Source organism: Eurypyga helias, unplaced genomic scaffold, assembly GCF_000690775.1.
Source record: "Eurypyga helias isolate BGI_N326 unplaced genomic scaffold, ASM69077v1 scaffold7164, whole genome shotgun sequence".
NCBI classification, from domain to species: Eukaryota; Metazoa; Chordata; class Aves; order Eurypygiformes; family Eurypygidae; genus Eurypyga; species Eurypyga helias.
In genome coordinates, this window is record NW_010248113.1 from 1 (window position 1) to 23,432 (window position 23,432).

A 23,432-nucleotide genomic window follows, 5' to 3' on the forward strand; every position below is an offset into this window, starting at 1 on the left:
ATTGCGAGCAACCCCGTCGCGCGGGGAAGGCGCCCGGGGCGGACGTCGGAGCGCTGCGGAGCCAGGAGCACAGGGAAGACCTGCCTCGTGTATGGGTGGAGTAACTGAGCTCTACGGAAACTAAGGAACCAAACGGCGTTATGGAGAATTTTCTGGAACTTAAATAAGTCGATTGCACACAGCTTTTAAGAGCATTAGTTTATTATCTATTCTCCATGTGTTACCTCAGAAACAGTCTAATTATATACAAAAATTTGGAATGTTGAATAAATGCTGATCAATAAAAACATTTCGTAGCTGTTGACAAGGGAGTATTTCTAAACAGACCCAAAATAATCATAAAGGTTTGATTCTGTGTGTTGTTTATTGCTATGTCTGTGTTCATAGAATGCTTTCAAGTATATACACTTTTTTTTTAACTCCAGTCCAAAAGAGAAACTAAAGAATATTTACATAATAAATACGTGGGAGACTTCATCTTTTTGTTACATCAGTTGAACTGATTCTTTAATGAGCTGTTAAGAACAGACAGAAGTAACCGAGTTTGCATCAACTCGCTGCCACGTTGAGTGACTCAGGCTGCTGATGGATTCTATTCTATTCAAAATGTAGTTTGGGACGCGTTCAAAACAGAAAGTGCCGCTCTCGTCTCTCCTCCTGCCACCTCCAGGCTGAACTAGTTCAGGAGGCGCCTCTCTCCCAACTCCCCGCGAAATCATCTAGTTTGACACGTGTTTACTGTCAGACACAGACACTGAAGAACAAACACAATTCATTCCACTGAAAACGCCAACATTGACGGAGTAACATCAGCATAATCCGTTTTATTAGATGGTTAATTTGCTAATTTACTGAAGACAAGCTTTGGCCAAGTATTTCCACAAGAAGGACCAAACTTCTTGCCGTAAATCTCTACTGCTAAAGTTCTACCACAGCCCAACAGTTTTTGGTAGAGTTCTCCTGTGATACAGAAATGTGAAAATTAAGTGACACCACAACATTTAAAACTTCTGTTACCATTAAAACAAAACACAACACAGTCTAATTCCTCAGTGATATATTTAAATGTACTGCAAAATGTGTACAAAGTCAGCCCAAGATCAGTAAAGAATCAGTTCTGCCTTCTGGACTTTTCCCTTCCCGAGGATACAGGTTATGCAGAAGACCAGGGTAATTCAGGACTCGTCTGGGTGTGTTCCCTTTAAAAGGCAGCGTGTGACGAAAGCGACGTGATTGAAAGAAATGAACACGTGAGGTGAATGTTTTGAATTTTCAATTAAAAAAATAGAAACCGAGCAACCACGCAACACACATCCTAGAAGGGGGACACTGAAGCTCGCCGTTATATAGCTATGTTTCTCATCCTTTTCTCCGAAGATTAACAGCACACAGAAAGTAAGTGTATTATATCAAAATACAGCACATTTCTGCTAATATATCAAAAAAATCATTTTCTATGTAAATATTACTGAAAATCAACTAAAAAGAATCGACGTATACAAAGAGTTGTTAAAGGGTTTCAATTGCAATTATCAGAACCATACACAGTACAAAAAGCAATAGTTAACGTTTTCAAAAGAAGTGCAATAACACTGGAGTTCACTTATTTAAAAAGTGCTGCCTGTTTCTTACCACCAGCTGAGTGTGGTTCCCCTCCCTGGCAGCTCACCGTCCCAGAATGAAAAGGAGGCTGGTGTTTTCGCTGACTTTGTCACTGAAAGCATTTACTTTTGTACACAGGGGTCGAAAAAAGCGACTTACAACCTGTCTCAAACTACCAACTTCTATGTAATTAAAAATGAGCTGCAATGGCAGGCTAATCGTCAGCCCTGATTAAAAAACAGTTATTGGTCTTCTATGGCACTTTTCCCTGGTCCGTAACAACCGCGTATTCATTTCCACTGCGGATTATGCAGTCTCTATTCAATTACAAAGGAGAAAGAAAAATAAGTATTTCTGGTAAACAAAATTAATAGGAGCATAATTGGGTATTTTACACAGTCGTAAGGAACAAAGGCAGCCTGTGGTAAATCACTGTTACGTTAATATAGTTAGAAACCCTTTAATGACTCTGAAGCTCTAGTTCACATTTAATGTCACCTGTAGGAACAGCCCTTAAAGAAACGGCGGGTTGTAAGTACACCCTCCCTTTGCTCTCCACCTCGCCGCAGCAACTCTCCACCACCCTTCAGTTTCACAAAACTGCTCTGGTTACCTCGCTCCAGGCGTATGGTTTTCCTTCTGGATTAACAAGGCCATGCAAAGGCCAACCCCAGAATCGAGACTCCTTTCAGAACTCCTCCCGCACCATTTACTCCGTGTGTGTTTAAACAGCTATAACAGGCAACAACCTTAAAACTGGCCATTTCAGCTTCACTTTGAAAATCTACACGGTTACAATGGAGTTCTTTTTATAAAGGTAAAAGTATCACCGTTTGCACAAAATTGTGGGTTTCCACGGCAGTGAAAAACCTCTGGGCACATTTCTACAGTACAGTTGAAAAAATATGCACACAAGAAAACCCAACTAAACATGAATCGCATGTGGCAAATGAATATTCAATGACTACACTAAGAACAAATCCTGTAGAGTATCACAAAGTTGTAGTTACAGTCTTCCTAAAAAAAACAAACCAAAAAAAAAACCCCAACAAAAAACAACAAACACCGTAAGCTTTTATTGCATTTTCTATTGGTAGACGTACACTCCAGAACGAAACACTCTCTCTTCTTCCCCGGTTCCACATCTAGAGAGCAGACGGTTTTCACACGGCCCTTTTTCTGTCCAACCAGCGCCACCTTCCATCTACCCATTCACCTATACAATGTGCACATAGCAAAGCCCACGTATTTCATATCCCCAATTTATATCTCCAAGAAGTGGTTTCAGCGTAACACATTAATTATCTGGTGAATAAAAATAAAGGCAATAAACGGCTACAGGACAGACAGCCCTGCCATCTGTCCGTTGGCTACAACCGAGGCTTGGCAAAGCCCTGCACAAAGTTTAGTAATGTGTATGAATTATCCAAAAATAAACCTACCATCTGTACAAAAAAAACAACACAGGTTTATTCTTGGAGGAGTGACCCTTAGATTGCTATAATGCTTAAAAACATGTTTATTCACCATATGCATTTCCAAAATTATTTCCTGTATGTTCTATACAGTGGTTTTTTTCCCCTTTAACCACAAGTTCAGTATTTCCTGTACAAATTTTGATCGTAATTCTTTTCAAGTTCCTTTCATGTATAAAAATAGGCAAAATATTCAGTTTCCCATAAGTCCTTCAATGAATCCTGCTGGCTTATCCCCTTCAATGAATCCTACTGGCTTATCCCCTCCATCCACAGTATTTATGAAGAAACTTCTCGCACAATGACGAGTTCCACCGCATTCTGAAAAGTCTTTAGCAAAGACACTGCTTGTCCATGGTCAATATTGATGAAGCTGTATCCATTAGCCTAAAAAGAAATATTTAAGGTTGAAAAATAGTCTCATAGGCCACGTTAGTGAAGGACGACTCATACTTCATGTTAATTTACTTCAGCTTTAGGGTTAAAGATAACCAAGTTCTCTACGAATGCAGACAACAAAACACTGCGGATTACACTGTTGATGTGAGCTGACCATGTACCTATATCCTACAGGTAATTAAACTACTGTCTTAGCCTGGGAAGATTCTTGCCCCAAATGCAGTGCAAATAACCAAAAAGAGGGAACTGAACTGGAAGCCACTAACGTTGATCATCTAATTCAGCAGCCTTAATACAGCCACCCCAAAAAAGCAAGTACAGTACAAGTGATACATCCCACTTTAAATATCAGAATATTAATGCCGTTTGTGATAAATGAAAACTATTGAAGCCGCTAACAAAAAACATTAATGGCACTGGCAGCCCTTCTAGGGTGTGAGACCTCCTGAGGTCGCCCCCAGATTGAATTTTCCTATGGGGCTAAACAACTTTGTCATTCTTGGCATAGGTTTGGCTCGGGAAACACAGGCAGACCTAAGCAGCCTACCAAAGACAGGGAAAACATAGGTATGGTTCATCTTCTCAGGCTGTACTGCTGCAAATTCATGGTCAGTCTGGGTGGTAGAATTTTGCAGAATGACAGGTCTGCCCAGTTCAAACTGTTACCGCTTCCAGCTGGTGCACCGGTCGTGCACTTTGTGCCTCAGCCGCGCCGGTTTGGGGATGCGGTTCCTTATCCCGTCACCAAACGCTGGCTGTTGCAGAGGCAGCGGTCTTTAAACCTGTCGAGGTTTGCAGAGAAAGGTTTGCGTACAGACTGCTCACTGATCACAAGTGGCAGTAACCCTTTCTAAATCGGCATCTGCACGGCATGTCCCAGCCCTAACCTAATAGGCAACAGGATCTCAAGACTCACATGCAATTAGCCAGTTCCTGATGACGCAGAATATTTTTATTAAATGTAAGTATTAGACGCTCATTCTAATCTGCGTGTCTAACGCCTGTTTTACAGAGAACGCTGCAAAACCAAGCACAGCAAAGTGATCTTGGGAGAGAAGATATTCAGTGAAGAACTGCAGAAGTTAGCAAAGTGGCAAGAAGACAGAGTGGGAGTGTCAGTGCACCATCACTGGGATTATCACGGGTATATAGAATGTGCTGTTATACAAAAAAATAGCGTTAGTTAAGAGAAATGATTGTCTAAGCACGCTAATGTAACTTCTCCTTCAGAAATTTTTCAAATTACGAATTCCTCATTAAAGAAAAAGCATGACCCAAGCAGTGCCAACATGACAAAAGGAAACTTTGGTATAAATGTCACACGGACAAATGAAATTCCATCAGAGGGAGGAATAAACCATTAAAACAAAGTCACCTTTCACACATATTCTACCCCATAAATAACAAATATGCTACCAGTATTTTCAGAGATTCAACATGCTTCTTATTCCTGTATGGAGTGTTGGAGGATTACCCCATGCCTTAACGCCATATACATCCGGAAAAGAACTGGAACCTTTCTCACCCCAAGGAGGAAGACAAATGCAGAATTATTTACCATGCTCAAAATCAAGCCACCTTTTAGCTGGAAGAACTGGATCTCAGTTTAGTTTTCTTGTGTGCTTTTGGCTTTACCTGTCATTCAAAGGATTATTGATGTTATTAAACGACGTTCTGGTTTGTTTGAGATACTAGTGGGATTTGGTTGGGTGGGGTTTGGTGTTTTTTTTTTTTATGGTTGGTTTTGTCGTTTTAGAAAACTGAAATGCAGCAGAGTCAACTCCTATATTCTCAAACCAGTAATGTGGTGAGCAATTAATAATTTTTAACAAGCTCTGCAACTTAAAGGGTGGCCAGAGCACCGTTCGAATGTCCTGCTAGCCCATTTCACTAATAAAGAAAAGCCTACATAATCCCCTTACCCATTTCCTTGACCCCTCCCCAAACAGCTTATGAGCTCATCAGACAACATCATTCCAGCACATGAGAATGCTTCTGGAAAAAGATACTGGCAATCTAGCTAAAAAGTAAAGATTCTGCTCTCAGAAAAAAGTGCAAACTGAAAATGAACAGGTATATTACACAGGCTAGATAATTCGATGACCACAGTACCTGAATTATTTTATCTCCAGGCTGCAACAGCTTAGATGCTGGTCCTTCCGGCTGCACTCGGGTCACAAATATACCCTTGAAAAACAGAGGTGGAAAACATTTTTGACAACTTATCTCCTGAATAGCTAGGGAGCATGAAACTGATGTAATTCAACACAATGTTTCAATTTTCCATCCTAAACAGAAGAGGATGCAGGGTTATTCTACAGGTCTACTGGCTTTTATGACTACCTTCCTTTTCTGTTAAATCCAGGAGAATTGCCTTTAAAGGAGTACTGAAGGGCAAATTCTGATCTGCCTGTGTTTCATCTGTCAGATGTATATGTCAAGATGAATTATCAACCTGCAGAAATAAGGCTGTAGGCTAAATCATATTCTCTTTTAAAAGGCTTCCAAACAGTAGACTCCATAACTCACCACCTCAGACCTGTTGACTGGTATCTGGAAATGTGCAAGAACCACTCGGCTAGAATAATCCTCTGTGCTGTCACCTACCACCTTGATATTCCATATCATTTGTCCCCATTCTTCTTCCCTCCAGTCCTGGAGTTTAGTGGTTCGGGGAATACCACTCCTCCCTGCCCCTGCCTTTGCTAAACATTAAAATCCTTCTGATTAATAACATTTCTAAGGTGCATTAGTATAAAATACTCACATCATCTTCAGGTCTGAATGGATTCCCTCTACCACCAACTCCTCCTGAAATACTAAATCCAAGTTCTGGATCCTTGTCAATTCTCACTCGAATCTAAGTAGTTACAAGCAAAGTTAGATGAACTGGCTGAAAATCTGCATTCGAAGCTGCTGTAACTGAAATGATTACTAAGGCATTCAGGTGAGCAAAAGCTTAAAAAAATAGGAACATTTATTGGAGTTCCAGGGAGTATTATCTCTCATAATATTAATTGAGAACAGGATTCTACTACAACAGCATTATATTTCTTACCCAAGTTTGATGCTAAAATCAACATTATATAATCACAGTTCATGTGCCCTTTAAATTCAAATATTTAGTCATTATGTAAATGAATTTAATGCCCCCAGCATGAGAGAACCTGTTCCTTCTGTTTCTTTGCCACCTCTAGCTGAACTTTAAAAATCAAACCTTGTTCCTACTCTCACTCTAAGTTCTATGTAGCCAACGCTGTCTCCATTTCCTCTAGCCAGGGTAGTTGACTAGAAAACTTGTATTACACAAGAAGTGGAGATTCTTATTCTAGCACAGAATGAAAACAGGGTTCTGAGTATTTTCTCAAAAAACCCGAAACAATACAGAAGAAAAATCCTGTGTCCAAAATCAGAAAGAAGGTTGCCACAATGAAAGAGCCATTAAACTGGGTAAGAACTTCTTACCCATATCTGTCTACCATAAATAGAACTGATAATTATCAGGCATGCCCTAGATGCTCTTTTATTTTTTTTTAAGATGGCTTTTGTTTATGGACGTGCATTTCTACATTTGCAGGGTTTTGAGCCGTTCTGGATAGCAATGCATAGGTGCAAAGTACTCTAAGTTGTCCTGTACTTTGCTTTTTTTTCAGTTGCTAGATAAATGCTGTGATCATTAAATGTAGTTGAGAAATTAATTTCTAGCTCTGTACAAACATGCAAGCTTAAGTTTCTGGTACATTCTGTTAAAAATCTACCACGTCTCTCACAATGTTCACATAAAAAGTAAGAAGAGCTCCAAATTTGAAAGGATGTGTGATTTCAGCAGTGGAACTGCACTGAGACAACGCTGTCTTCTGCTGGAGATAAAATCCTCTATGATTCCTGTCACTATAAAGAAACAGTAATAAACCCAAACGATCTAACAACTCAATACCACTGAGGGGCAGATGTCATTGTCAAGTAAGATTTTATTCTTACCTCTTGCTTTGCCAACTCATGGCTTTGTCTGGGAGAACACTGGGACTGGGAATAGGGAGGTTGGTGGGCAACTTTCAACATCAGATAATCAATTAATTGCTCTCTAGATGGATGTCTTGCCACTGATGACTGAGGAGGGAGATGATGGACTTGGCTATAGTTTGCCTGAGGTCTTTGAGGCTGGCACATCTGTCCATTTGTCAAAGGTATCTGAATAAAACATGAACACTTTATGTCATACATTTTATAAGCAGCAACCCCCAATTCCTCCTTTATTATTTCAGTATTTCTCATACTTGACTGCTTTTAATTTTAGAAATATTACTAAAACGACTCTTGTGGATCATGTACAATTACACGCCATTTTCTTTATAGTCATCCACTCTGACCTCCTGGGAACAAATCTGAAAAACAAAACTTTGAGTGCTACTCTACCAAGACAGACTAGGCAGTCTTTGCTTTTAGCACGTGTTTCACTCAGGTAGCCCCACCGTTATTTTACAGCAGTGCAACTGACAGTATTGACACTGGGTTTCCAATAAACGTTACTCTTCTGTTAACACATCTGCCACCGATTCGAGAGATGTAGCAATGACAGACGGCAGCAAGGCACACAACCGCCAGGACACAGAGTGCATCCAAACCACTTCACGAGGAATGATGCTGGAGATGACAACGTTTCTTACTGAAACCTCAGAGTTACTGTTCAGCTATGAGATGGGCAGCCTTTGCCCTCCTCGTCCTGTGCACTTACATAGCCTAAACAGTCACTTATCCTTCTGAAGGATTCCCACATTCCAAAAATGCTACACTCTCGAACTACAATTTATTTTTCTGCCTGCTGCCATTATCCCATTATAAGGATACAATACTATTAAAATAGCCTCTCTTTCTCAATATTAAAATTAAATGAAGTGTACAAATTTAACCATGCTATGTGAACAGACACATCAGAATCTATTTTGTTGAGTATTTTATGTCAAAGTGATTCTGAGAAATGGTTATGTGTGTATATCTAATTTTTTAATCTTATTTACAGATCAGATGTATTCAATTTACAGGACTTTCTATGGCCTTTTCTGAAAACCTAAAGCATGACAGCAAAACTATTTTTTGTTGCACTACCAGAGGTATGGTTTACAAAGGCAACATGTATCAACAGATATGCAAATTACCAATACCCAACAAGTCTATAGAAATGCAATAGGAATTACTGAATTTACAAAATCAACTGCTGCATTGTAATAATTTGCAAGCATCCATTTAGCTTCATTGCAGTAAGTCCTGCCCGTACAGATGGTCCATAGAGAGAAATACAGAATGTCTCCTACAAATTCTAGTTAATCATCACAATTTCATCATGACAGATTTCAAGTTTGTTCTTTAAAAGTTTTAGCCAGCTTCAGATTGCTTCATCTGCTGTATTCCAATTTCCTCTTCCAGTTATGTCTTTTGCTGAAGACCACTTCTTTTAAAGCCCCTGCTGAAGAAAAATGAGAACCATCCTCCTTCATACAGTCATCTATTTTGTCTTTCAAAAAGAGGATGCTATTTCATCTACACCCCCTTTGATACTTGGGTATTAGGCTTTAAAGAAGTCCCAGATATAACTGCTACCCCAACATATGTTGCTGCTACTAGTAACAAAAAAATATCCTTACAAATAATAATAATAAATAGAGTGACTATGTCATGTAGATAATTACCTGCACAGCTATTTTCTTCATGCTGTCCGGAGGAACATCTTTGAGACTAAGTGTGGCAGAAGAGTAATTCTGCTGTCCTGAAATGAATACTTCATCCTGGCACTGGTCTCCTGAAGCAGAAGCCTGGGGGTGCTTTAAACAGAATGAAGCCAGTTAAGACAATTGTCTTCATATAATTTAAACCAAAAAATTCTCATAAGCAGCCCAGAATAAAGTATTTAAGGGCTTAAGATTTACTGTTTATCTTTTTTTGATTAAGGAGTACATTGTTTATGTAGAAAATCTTACTAGCCAGGGCACCACACCCATAAAATATTGATGGATATTTACAAAACCTAACAACTGCAGAGGTGTCTGATCACCAATAAAATAAGAAATGTCTACAAATGCTAAGGACTGGCTATTCAAGAATTCAAATGATCAAAAGAAGTCTGTTGTTCACTTTACCCATCTCACTATGGATACCATAACATCACTCAGGATACTCAAGAGTTAATGAGTCATTTCCTCACATTTTCTTACAAACAAAAGTAACAGTTTTCTTGAACGCCTAAAGGATCTTATGGTACTGCTTACATCATCAGAATTTGGGGGAGAAAAAGCATCACAAGGTTTTGTTCAAACCTTTATCGAGCTGGGTTAAATTCAGAATGGTAATCTCTTGATCACATACGTACAATGAAACCAGACAGTTTTACGTATGTTCAAACATCTACAAAAGCCAATTATAAAACTCAACTTCATGACATTAAATTGAAAAGCACTGCAATAAATTTAAGGCATATGGAGTGAGGCAAAGTATTTGATTAATGCCTATAAAAAAATACCAGCACAGAGTATTCTTTTTATTGAAAGTATTGTCCATATGTAAAAGGATAACTATCAATTTAAGGACACCTCTCACAATTTATTCTTTCCCCCTTTATATATTGCAATAGCCTCCTGTAGGTACTCACTCGAACAACGTGCACACCAGAACCTCTTCCGTCTGCAACACTCAAGGCAACACTACCCTGGCTGCCATGCAGATCCCTAGAGCTGCCATAGTGAAAGCTGCTAACTGCAGCATAATTGGAATTAAAGGACCTAGACAGCATGCTCTGAATAAAGAGGGGACAGATTTAACACAGATATTAGTGCAGCATGCATAAACCACAAGACATGTTATACATAGACTAATACAAATATATTCCATTGTCATGCAAGATAAAAAAACATGCAAGAACAGTACCACCATGATGTATAAAACACAACTCAGTGACCCCCATTTACCTTTATTTACTGTAAATCAGCATGCGCTCAGCAGATTGCATGCAGAATTACATGTAAATAAAGTAATTCGAATGTTCACGTGTCTGGAAAAACAAGGTGCACATATTATCAAAATTTCTAGGTTTTCATTAAATTTGCAACATATCAAATATGTTGTGGGAAGAGAAGCTGGCAGTCAAGATAAACACCTGTGGAAACCATCTGATTACCAGTTGTTATTTTGATTCGTTCCCTGCCCCCAATTACTGGTACAGTACAAAAAAATTTACATAGAGATTTGAATGTTTTACTGGGTTTTCTTGCTATTGCAATGCTGTCACAACCTCCACAACGCATCTAGTAACACTTTATTTAAGAATGTGACCAAGTCTCATTTGAAGAAAAAAAAAAAGAGGCTCAGAAGAAACCTTGAAGTCCACCCCTGTGCCACTGTAGGCAATCCAGCAGGGAACACGAGCTTCAGGGACAGAGGGATAGTGGTCTGGGTTTGAGCTTCACTACCCAGCAAGCCTGACCCTTGCAATAATGGCAGAGGTAATACAAAGAAAGCAGTAGACATTACTGTCTTGCCACCATGGACTTCATAGTTGTAAGAAAAAGAAAATAAAAGACAGACTGCATAAAAGAAGAAAGGCAAAAGGTTCATATGATCATAGTAAAACTTACACCACAAAGCATCAAACCCGAGCAAATTCGTTTTTTTTTTTTTAATAAAATATCTATATTTTCCAAGTTGAAAAAAAAAAAGGCACAAAATAACTATAATTTGACTAAGATACTGCAACAACTCTTACACGAATAAATACATTTTGGTGTTTGTCTTTTGACGACATAAATTACATCTAGTTTTTAAAAATAGTCCCTAGTCCTCAGGCAGACGTTTGCTCTTTCCTACCAGCTTTATCTTGTGAAACTAAAGCTAGAATAATCAAGTCATATGTCTCTGCCCATTCATACTTCCAGGATGCCCTGGCAGCACAGTCATTGGAAACTCCCTTGGGAAAAGTATTTACTGACAATACTTGGCTTTTCTTGGCCAAGGCTCTTGGATAACCTCTCACTCAATGGCATAGTAAACTGCATGCTCCTCATCTACACCTACCCTGTTCTCTACTCAATGGATTTTTTTTTCAAGCTTCTAGACAATTCTCCAAGGGCTTTCTTCCTCTTGGGAGGGGGAAGACTGTACTTGGCATTCAAGTCTCTCTTTACTAAACATTCAATCTGAGCTTACTGCTCCTCTAAGTTTCAGGCCAAACATGGAGATGAAACTGCCCAAGCCAGTTTTCCTTAGCACTGCATCTTCTTGCAACTCTTCTCAATATAGCCTCTATAATTTTCCAGTTGGCCTTCCACCCCCACTTGTACATGCTGCCCTGAAGTTCTCTTACAGGAAGCCTTTCAGAGGCTCCTGTATCTCTCCACCTTGTGTAAGTGGCAAAAAGAGCGATGAAAATAAAAAGAATGCATGGTGGGATGAGAAACTTACCTTCTCAAGGCGTGCCTAGCAGACTACCGTACTATAAAGATCCCCAGACCCACTAGATTGACTCTTCTCTTAGAATGACCCAAACAGATGGTCAATAAATAGTGATAATCTAAATCCAGATTTGTATTTACAATCTAACATAGATCAGCAATAGAAGGTAGAACTTCGCTAAAATTTGTAAAGGCATGAACTTGTCCATCAAGAATTAAGATTTCAATGAACTCCATTTAGTGAACTTCAAGGTGATTACACAGCCTGAGAGTAGTTTTATTCAAGGTTTTATAAAACCTCCTTTCTTGGTAGAGACTTTTTCCCAAAGTATAAAAAAAACAGTTGTGCAATTGATGAAGGGAAGACATGAGAAGTACTGCAAACACCATTTTCCTCCTTCTCTACAGTGAGCACAGGGTCTCAACACTAAATTAGAAGGAATCCACAAGTAGGAACTGCACAGAACAAATATTATCTAAAATTACATGGAGTCGTAAGAAAGTTTTGCTTTAACACAATAAGAGGTTCCTAGTGACAAATGGAAATGCCTTCACTTTTCATTTCCACCTTTACTTTCTAAAATTCTTTAGAAAAAGTTGCTCAAGGTATTCTGGAACACCGGAAATGCCTAAATGCGTTTTGGAATAAAAGCACACGAAGAAAATAAAAAAAGCTGTGACTAAAACCTGACAGAATTCTAACAAGATACTAGTTTATCCCCCAGAAAAAACTTAAAAATTATGAAACTATTCTTCAGTCATAAGGGAAGAAAAAAAGGCAAGAATTCAGTATCTGACCCTGCAAAAACATGTACTTTCAATAAGTGACAGCATTCCTACTGAAGAGTCACATATAAAAAATGACATATAATTTAAATTCTGCTGTCACAAAACGTTTGCAGGGTCATAACTTTTGTTGTTTACATTCCAAAGGCACAAGAACTTTATTCCTTTTGAAGTGTGATGTATTGACTTCTGAACTCCACAAAATACCATTATAACACATTGATAGTTGGAGTAGTCCATTGAAATGGAGAAAAAATTAAAACTAAAATAAAAATTTACAACTAAAAACTACTGAATGGATAGCATTCCTGTAATTCATCTGTGTCAAAATATTTTTCAGGCTATGATCTTATAAACACCTAAGCACTTAATTATATGTGTGTATAGACCCACTGAAGTTACTTTCCTTGACGTAGAAAAGCAAGCTTAACTTGGAGAAAATGTAAGGCCACATCAAATAAAATATTTTTGAATATTAGGTATGTAGCATAAAACAATAAAGAAAAACTTTCAAACTTTGATTAAAACTGTAGTTCTGCATATCAATACTAAAACAACTGGACTTTTTTCCTTTTAATAAGGTACTGTACACTGGCAACTTCAAGAATAAAACCATTCTGATTTCTGAATTGGAAAGTAGGAATCAAACTTTAAGACCTCTTCTCTGAAAGCTCTGCCATTTCAGATAAATAGTAGGTAAAGTAGATTATTAAAAATAGAGGACTTAATTGCAGAAGAAATTAGAATTGAAAGCAAACACACACCTGATGAACTCTCATGAGATCCACATCAAAAAAAGAAAATACACACATGGAAGGAAAGGACAGTCAGGTCCAGTAACTGTATCTGCCCACACAGCATATAGAAATATAATAGATATTTGCAGATAAATGTGGCAGGTATTTATTACTGCAACTTACAGGTGAGAAATTCCTCTCCCACACAATAAAATGTGTGACACTAGTGTTTTTACACAGCCAGTATTTTAGTTTAAAATCCTAAGTGAAAACTTTCAATACTTCTATAGAGAAGACTACTGTGACCTATCAGGTAGCAAAACTGGCCAGTAACACTCCAAAAGGAAAATCTGCTGAAAAATATTACCGTTCTTAAAGACTAACCTGTGCACCAAATTTATGAGGCTGGGGGTGGGGCAGAAATGCTTTCCAACAGCTTGCTTACATAACCACTAGAGAGCAGCTTGAGATATAAATAAGGTCCTTTCTCTGTCCCATCATAAAGTATGCTTTGCATCAGGTAAGCAAATTGTTTCTCTTGAATATATGCAAAATTTCTATTTACAAAGGGCCTCATCAACTCTTTTCACCTTCCTTCATCCAGGTGGGCAATTTTAGCTGATCATCATATGCCCCCTTGCAGCTTGTCAAAGGGATTACAAATGCTGGTTACTTGGCTGGGATCCATTGTTAACCATTTTTGCTGGACTTAAAACTATCCTGTACCTCTCCTCATGTAAATTAAAATATTTGAATTTTTTTTCCTTACCTATATCAGGTACAAACACCTAATATATAAAACAATAACAAGCTTCTCCAATTTGTCCAACAAGCAGACATTGTTTATTTAAGTGGGTTTACCCTCCTCTCTCTCTCTCCCTCCAGTTACTAGATTTTACACACACAAAATAAACAAGCATTTCAGGAGCTTAGCAAAAAGAAGAAAAAACCCCAACAAACTCACAAGAAGACCAACCCCACCCCCACTATACCCCCTTTCCTAATAAGCACAGGCTAGAAATAATAAACATGATGAAATCCAGGTAACAGACCCAGAAGAGTCACAGCAAAGCTAGTGCTACTAACCCACACTGTTGTGTATAACCACAGGCAAGATGATAGGAATTACATATTCATCATAAGGCTAGATTTTGTGTACCTGTTTTTGTGAGTGTTGTGTCTTATGATTAAAAAAAAAAAATTAAAAGGAACGCCATTTTAAATCCATGAAAGCTTTGTTAAAGCAATTTCCAGTAACTGTTCCCTTAAATGAGCTCTGAAATTGAACTTGTTCCTTAAATGCTGGTTCCTTGAATGAGTTCTGTAATTACTGAATTTTTTTTGGACTTCAAAACATTTCAGAAGTGTGGTTTATAGATTAAGCCCCCACCCCCAGCTAATTTTTAATTACAAACAGAAATACTGAGACCATTATTTTAAAAGAACAAAGAGATACCCAGCAAAATCCTAGCAATTTCCACACTATCATACTTACCAGCTGCCATACAGGATCATATCTACACTTTTCACAGTTCAGATTTTTCTTTTTAAGTCAGTCATATCCCACAGAATATAAAGTAGACAATTATACAGACATTCACTTTTAAACCCACAAAGTAAGTCTCAGATTGCTAAGTAAAAGCCACTTTAAAACGCTTCACGGCCAGAACAAAAGAAACACACATACAAACAGACTCTAAGATCTGTTCATTTAGATGAACAGCTAAGATCTCAATAGCAGCTATGCCGTAACACTCCAGCAGGAAACAAAAATTAAGTTTACATATAAAGCATAACAGAAAGCATGGGCAGATATAAAGAGAATCAAGTCAGGCAGTCAATTTCACTTCCATACAGGTGACTACACTGCTAAACTACCTGAACAGATTCCACTGGTACACTAAATACTGTTCCTAACATGTCAAACTTGGATGTTTTAAGAACAAGCTACAAACAAACTGCAACTGCAATGCACTGAAGTTTTGTTTCCCTCTGCGTTCAGGGACTGCTGGGATTTTTGCTCCTCTGTTGTTTCACATCAGATCTGATATATGCATCCAGAAGACTGGAAGATCAGATAATGCACCTTTTATCAGGGTTGGAGCACGGTGAAGTTTGTGACTGTCTTGTGGGACAAAAGGTCCCCACACTACAGCACAGTACTGTGAAATCCTTGTGATATTTTATGTTGTACGTGACTCCAACTGCCTTAGAAGAATAGGTTCAGCTGTTGTGCTGCCTTTTTTAAAAAACAAAGGAAACCCATCCCTTTCTATCGCCACAAGTTATGCAACTTAAACCAAACAAGAGCAAACCCATCCTTCCAAATACTTGTACTTCCAAAGAAAAATTATAGTTAAAAGCGACTTTTCCAATTATCTCCAATCAACTTTCTTTAGCAATCAGGGATATTGAAGGATTGAGTATAATAATCACAAACCAAACTATGTGCTTTCAAAAGAAATTAAAAAAGAAAATCCATCTAGCTGGCATCACCAAAACTCCTCCCCTCCATGGAAACAGGCTCATTCTACCCATTATTTATGGATGATATTTTAAACTGGTTTAGCTGGACGGCATAGATTACACACTTCCAGTCCGTACTCAAATTCTTTGACGATACATAATTGTTCAGCTCTACATATCAGCTCAAATTCTTCATAGCGTTTACAGTACATAAAGAATCCTGTTAATCATCTCTAGTTATATCAAAACCTTCTGTGATTTCCTGAAATGAACAAGATTTTTAAGTGTTCTCATCTTACAGCAATAAATATTCATTCAGCAATCTGTCAGATACCCAACTTCAAAAGACACTGGCTTCGAGGCAAATACATGTTAATTATGGCTTTTGAGTTCTGCAGCAACTGAAGCTGCAGACCTATACTTCCAATAGATTTTACCAATTTTCTTTTCCTTGTTCTTAAAGAGAAGATATAAGGGGAAAAAAAGGCAGAACAGAAAGATCAAGATGCATAAGGGAAATTTTAGTATACTACAAATACACAGCTACGATAAAAATTACCTGGCCTAAAATAGCTGGTCTTGCTGTCCAGCAGGTCAGCGTGACATTATCCAACGTATTCTAAAGTACCTGAACTAAGCTGGCAAGTATTACGTAAAAACAACAGGGATTTATTTTCTTTTCTTGGGGGGGTGAGGGGGAGCAGGGAAATTAATTTAGAGTCTACCACTTGACTGCTCCTCAGATATCCCTCACAAACACGTTTCTCTCTTTTAAGTCAGTATCAAAAGTACATTTGCAGTGGTAATTAAAAGCAGTACAAAACACAGAGTACCCAACTTATGCCATATCCAGATAACGGAAAGGTAGAAAAGTTTTAAAATTATTATTGTTACCTTTTCAAGCTTTTTGGCCTCAATGTGTCGCAGCACCTGTTCCCTCCAGTCATGAGGGACTTTACTTTTTCCTGGAGGGTCTAATAAAGAGTGCTCAGAGTTAACCCTTGGGTTTGATCTCTTTGAAGGGCTAGTCCGTGAGTAATTGAAGTCACTGACTGACATAGTTCTTTCTGGTATTTCATTCACCGACGGCCGAGCACTCTGCGGTCGGGGTACGTTTGGACCATCAATGCTGTATGTCCTGGCAGAAAGAGGTCTCTGCTGCCCAGGCATTACTGGTGGAGCTCTTCCCATTGAATGTAAATCTCTGTAGGTTAAATAATCCCCTTCAGGAACCTGGTTCCGCCTTGAAGGTACAGTATCCCCAACATTTATAGAAGCTGTAGAAGACACACTGCTCTGCCTTTGAAGAGTGTGTCTGGTTGCTCCTGGGAGCAGTCTATCGCTCGGCGGAATGGCCCACATATCCATATGTCTCCCAGCCATCCGGTGATGAGTGTTATAGACAGCACTGGCTCGAACATTGTTGTGATTGGAGAAATTCATATTGGCAGAATGCTTTACGTAGCCGGGAGTTTCCGTGCTGTCAGACCTAAGCAGACGCGAAGGAGGTAAGCTGCCTTGTTCTATTTGGGTGTTTTGCTTCTGGGGCCACAAGGTGTCTTTCGCTGCCGCACTGCTGCTGTATTGAATATTATACTGGGGAGGACTGAACACCTGTGCACCACCTGTCACTGATCCTCTCGCTACATTAGCGCCTTCGGGATTGTGATTGGAGTCAAACTTGAACACAGTTTTTGCAGAAGACACTAAATCAGATGATGATGACGACCCAGGAAATACCTGCAAAGGCTGGTCATACAGAAGAGTAGCAGATTTACTTCGGACTATGTTTTTCCCATCTGCACTATCAGATGCAGATTTTACCACTGTGTTTGGCTGTTGAGATCCATTCTCATTGACAATATCGTAGATTTTCAGGCCACCCGTGTCCATACTGCTGATGCTGTGAGATTTCATCACAGGACCACTTCTCTGTGGGGACAAGTCTTCAGTGCTCCTTGAAACAGACAGCTCAGCAGAATCGCCATCAGCTGTAGTGCTTCTTGTTAGCTCGTCTTTACAGGGATACTGTACTGCTTCCTCAGCATGCCCATTTATTTTATTTATAGGATATTTATTTCCATTTTCCAAGTGCTCACTTTCTTCTTTTATGCTGTTATTCAAAAAGCCCTTTACTGAAGTTGTTTCCTGTGTTTGTAACTTTTCTACAGGAACTGACGCTGCCTCTTCACTAGCCAATTTATTGATATTCATGTTTATTTGGTCTAATTTGTAAGACTCCTCCGTAGGAGTGCTTAGGTCAACAGCTTTTCCTATCAGGCCTAATCTTTCTTCAATGTTTAATTCATATTCAGCCAAATTTGTAACCTTGTCTTGCACATTTATTTTTTCTTCTACTGTAACGCTCAATTCACCTCCATTTTGCAAAAGATTGTTCAAATTTTCATCTTCTCGCCTGGAAAAAAAGATGGGTCTTAAAAGAAATTCCAAAACAAACCAACATATTAAAAACTGTTTTAGGAAAAATAATCATTAACATGCAACACAGCCATACAAAACAGGACAAAGACCAACATACAACCAGATTTATGACTTGCTATCTTACCATAACAAACATATATTATATGGAAGGCTCATTTTGCAAATGCTTGTCACCTGATTTCAGAAGTTTGTTTAAATTCAACAGGAATTATTAAAGACAATTTAAAAGCATAAAAAGTACAAGGAGACAATAACTTTTTTTTTTTTTTAAATCAAGTACCTGCAAGTTCCATGATAATTTTGGACAAACGTCTGTTTCTACTGGCAAATTTACAAACAAAAGGCACCTTCTAACTAAAACCTTAAGAAGAGTCACAACTTTTAAGTCTATTCTTTGTAAGTTTTAAAAGCATACTGTAGTTACGTTAGTAATCGAACCTATCTCTACAGTTATGTAAATAAAAACATAGAATTTTAAAAAAGCATATTGAAGTATTTTATAGGGATAACAAATTGTAAGGATTAAATTATTATACCCTATTTTTAAAAAGATGGGATCCATGTCTTGTATACTAAAATTAGCTGCTGAATGTTATTGTACTTTTTTTAAAGAGAACTATTCCATTATTTAACATTATTATAAAACATGAAGATTTAAATTATTTCATGAATGATAAATAAGGGAATGTACACATAACATGAAAGGTTAAGTAACGTTTTTTCTGTTATATTTTTACAGTGGTATACAGTATCTTACAAACCTGATCTTGGATAAAACAGCAGCGTGTGTTTCTTTGTCTGGAGAACAGAGAGAAATATCTTGGCTACTATCAGTATTTAAGGAAACAGAATCTGACATTCGAGAAGGAGAGGAACAGTTGCTGTTATTTTGATTGCTATTGTGTGTAGCTTCATCTGATAAGGAATCAGTATCTTTTGAATCATCTGAAATAAAAATTCACCAATTTAGTTAGACACATATATCTGTTTAATAGCCATTTAATGTGCGTGTGTCACAGTACAACAAATTCTCTTGTTCGTCAGTAATTCTTAATACTGAAAACTAAAATGTAAGCCAATACCTTTGCAAACTTCATTTAAATTTTGAAAAGACTGTTGGAAATAGCTCCTGCTTTTTAAATGGTTGGCTCAATACAAACAGCCCTCGCCTGTTAATGAAATTAGACCTGTTGCTTTATTCCAAGTTTCCCCGGCATAAGCTAGTGCTACATTATGTAACATTTCCACAAAATACCTACCAAATCTTATTTCTGTTTTTGCAACGATTTCAAAGTTTTGAATTTATATGAGTCTATTAGCTCCTTTGAAAAATGAAGTACACTGCTTCACATGCAGAATTTTGAAAGCGTACACAGTTTCTGATTTTGAAAGCTGTATTATTGTTAAGTAGTTATTTATCAGTCCAAGCACTCTGGAAAGACCTAAACCACTGAATAAGCTCTGTATAGCTTTATAAATGTAAATAAAACAGGAAATAAAAATGTTCTTCTGCAGAGTTGGAATACAATGCATTCCTATGCTTTGCAGATCAATTCGGAGAATATCTTCAGAGTAATTTACACCTCTGATTCTTGCATAATGCATACTTATATTCTACATCCATATAAAGATAATTTCTCTGTCGGACCTCAAGCTAACCGAGACTTTGATTTAAGTGTACTAACAAATAATTTAATTTGTTGTTTCAAGACACGGTTACAGGTGCCAAAGGCACAAGTTTTGTGAAACTAAGGTCTATCTCCAGAGACGAGAAAGAAGATTTGACTTAGTACTTCAGTCAGGTGTAAAACCCCAAAGTCAACACTGATAAACATCAATCTTTTCATCTGCATATGATCCTCAGAAGACTCTTCCTGCTACCTCCACGTGATTTTCTTTCATCCCCACCAAATCTCACCCTTTTACATCTAATGATCAGAAAAGCCTTTCCAGAAAGCCTGGGAAGTACTAGACTAAGGTATCATATGAAACAAAATACAATTTGCTCTCCACTTCTAAATTACGGTTTCACTGAATCCTAGGTCATTCCTAACTCTTAAGGAAATGGTTACCCAGACTGAAATTGTATTTCAGAGAACGTAAAACTTGGGTAACAGTGTTCTGAAGTTTCCTGTTAGAAGAAAGAAAAAAAAAAATAAAAGAGAACAGTGAGTCTGCAGGAAGAGTTGCCACAAGCTAAGTTTTTTCTTAAATCTGAGGAAGAGAGCACAGGTTCTCTGAAAAATTTAAACGAGTGATGTTGCTGCCTACAGCAGCAATAATCCACAAAATCTCGGGGAGAGGGGAAATACGGAATATTTCCAAGGTAAATACCACTTCCTGCAATCCTTTTCTTAAGTGTATCAACAGTGTGTTCAAGCCAACAGTCCCCCCCCAAAACACATGCATCTCCTTTCCCCCTCTGCTTTTAAACTGATAAGAATCAAGAAAATTAGGATGACAACATACCTTTCTCTGCCACACACTCAAGTGTAAGATACTACAGAACTATTTTTCTGCTTCCGTTACTTAGAGAATTTCTCATCTTTCTTTTAAAACATATAAATTAAATCAACTTTTACATAATTTAATCAGAAAAAACAGCCACTTTGAGTGAAGAAATTATCAGAACCACACAACAATTTCTTTTCATGGTATCTAACCTTTTTTGTTATTGCTAAGAGCTACCACTTTTGGTTGGTTTATGGACGTTTCTATCAGCGGTGGTCGCATTTCTGCCATTTTCATCTCTTCATCAGAGGAGAGCTCTTCTGACTCCTGCTAAAGGAAAAACAGCTTTATGCTGTGCACTTGAAGAACTACATAAAGATTAAGTAAATGCTATCTAAAGTGTCACCCTCTGAACAATAAAGGGGGTGAAAAATAATCAACTAAGATAACATAGGCGTGACATAACTGTGTAGTAATTTTTGTAGTGCAAGTCAACTGAATTTAGTAATATTGGTCATTGAATTGTCTTTAAGCAGCAGCACATGCAGACTTGCATTTGTCACTAATGAACTCCTTGGTAATGACAGTCAAACCTGTAACTTCAGCTGCAAAAACCGACTCGGAGCAAGCAGATGCAGCCTCTGCTCCATCACTGTAGAGAACCTCCAGCTGAGTTCAAGCCAAATTTATCACTGTACTAGCAAACATCCCACACTGAGTATCTGGGTATTGTTTTTGCAAAAAAGAGCTGAAACTGAAACAGCTACAGAGTAGCATGACCAAGACAATTTTAGGAACGGAGAGCTATGCTGTGAGAAAAGACTGAATGAGCTTGGCTTGCCTAGCCTAGCAAAAATAACAGCAACTGTAGTCTGTGTTTGTATCTCTGAATTTATATTGGGGGTAAATTAAAAAAGCAAGAGAAGTTATTTAATTTCAAGAACAATGGCAGAGGAATAAAGCAATGCTGAATATTTAAGCTACAGATCACTAGTTCCTAACCATAAGATGGAGCTCAGTGTACTTATGACAGAGCTTAACTGACAACGTTGCGGCAAGAGCAGCCATGTGACTGATTCAGTATCCTACTGCCGGACCTATCGTCCCATCATCCTCAAAAAACAGTCGTTTCCAGTAATATTTTGAAAGAAAAACGCCTTCCCTTCCCTAAAGCGGAAATTTCTCTCTCATAAACCTGCTTCCTACAACAAATGCTATAAAATCCACGCTGCACACTGCAAGCCACCTTTCCCATGATAGTAACCAGCTGGCCAGCTTTTCGGACTGCAGGGTGGACAAACCTGACTGAGATGAGGCCAAAAAAGCTATGATAGTCTTAACTAAAAATAAAAATCCATCCGCCTTTCTCTGCAGTCATAACAGATTACGTCTTCACTGCCTCCACCACGTTGTATGTCACATTGAAGAGGAAAGACAACAAGGATATTCGATGCTAAAATGAAAAACTTAACAGGCATCCAAAGTTTAGCTATCTGGATTCAACTACAACAGAATTATCAGCAGGTTATTACATGGAAGTAAGGAATTCAGTATCTCTGATTGACCACGCACTGCTACCTCATTTACATACTGGCATACAGACAGCTACAAAGAATTGCTCTCACTATTGTTAAGACAACCAGTTTGGTTTTCTGAAATTATGTTTTTAAACTAAAGAAAAACATCAAAAACAGTATTTTCAGAAAGCACATAGAAGCAGGAACACGCTAGTGGGGAAATAGCCACAATTGCTTGTCACAAAGTTTCTTCAGCGAAAGTATGATACATGCATGTTCCCCTGCATACATAACACAGGCAAAAAATCTGCTTGTGAAACTATGAAAAAGGCATTTTACAGCTTATGACTGGCACCTGATCAAGTGACAAGTTCCAAAAGTTTTCATAAGCCTGAAACATTCTAAACAAATTAATATATGGTGTTTGTCAGAGAGAAGTACAAAGAGTTCAGAAGTTTAAAATCTCTGGATGTCTTCGTTAACAGCTAAATAAAATCCAAGTTACATTTGTGACAGCTTACTAAAACCCAGAGAAATACGTATTTTTAAACCCACCTTTCATTTTTCATGTGAAATGAATGTACATAATCACTTGGATATACAAGTGTTTGATTGCTCCCGCTAATCAGACATTTTGTCATTTCAGTGACAATTATCATCGATTATTTAATGAAGAACTGACAATCAAGCAAATCCTGGAAAATTCTGAGTCTTTTCACACTGATACTTTGGTCAACTTTCAATCAAGTTTTCTTTCTTTTTCTTTAAATGCATGTATATTTCATTCTGAACTTTGTTAGCTATTTCTACTTTTACTTAATATAATCTGAAGTGAGAAAAATAATGCATTGCAAATCATCTGTATTTATAGCACTTATGGATGGCAATTTTCTGCTATTGTCAACATAAGTTTTCATCTTCCATAGTAACAAATTCAATACAAGACCAGCACAATTCTTGGGCTGCTACAATGTTCATCGTAATGCCATACCTCAAGTGTGTCTTCATGGTTGACAACTGTTTTCATGTTCTGCAAGGTTTTAACACGTGCAGCCATCTGTGAACTTGTGGTGCTGTGCTCAGCTTCTGGTTCAGTAGGCTTCTGCACAGAGCTTCCTG

The 23,432-nt window shown here is 38.0% G+C and overlaps 1 protein-coding gene across 1 annotated transcript in view; it reads right to left on the bottom strand.

Annotated features, from left to right (window-relative positions):
• Positions 1–3,356: 3,356 nt before the first annotated feature.
• ERBB2IP (erbb2 interacting protein) overlaps positions 3,357–23,432 on the bottom strand; it is a gene marked incomplete at its 5' end in the record, with an annotated part of 44,428 nt that continues 24,352 nt past the window's right edge. Inside the window, 10 exon segments of the mRNA XM_010150947.1 lie at positions 3,357–3,464; positions 5,589–5,663; positions 6,244–6,336; positions 7,458–7,667; positions 9,164–9,295; positions 10,120–10,263; positions 16,798–18,319; positions 19,107–19,290; positions 21,009–21,126; positions 23,305–23,432. The exon segment at positions 23,305–23,432 is cut by the window's right edge and continues 13 nt beyond it. Of these exon segments, the coding sequence (XP_010149249.1) occupies positions 3,357–3,464; positions 5,589–5,663; positions 6,244–6,336; positions 7,458–7,667; positions 9,164–9,295; positions 10,120–10,263; positions 16,798–18,319; positions 19,107–19,290; positions 21,009–21,126; positions 23,305–23,432 (2,714 nt within the window).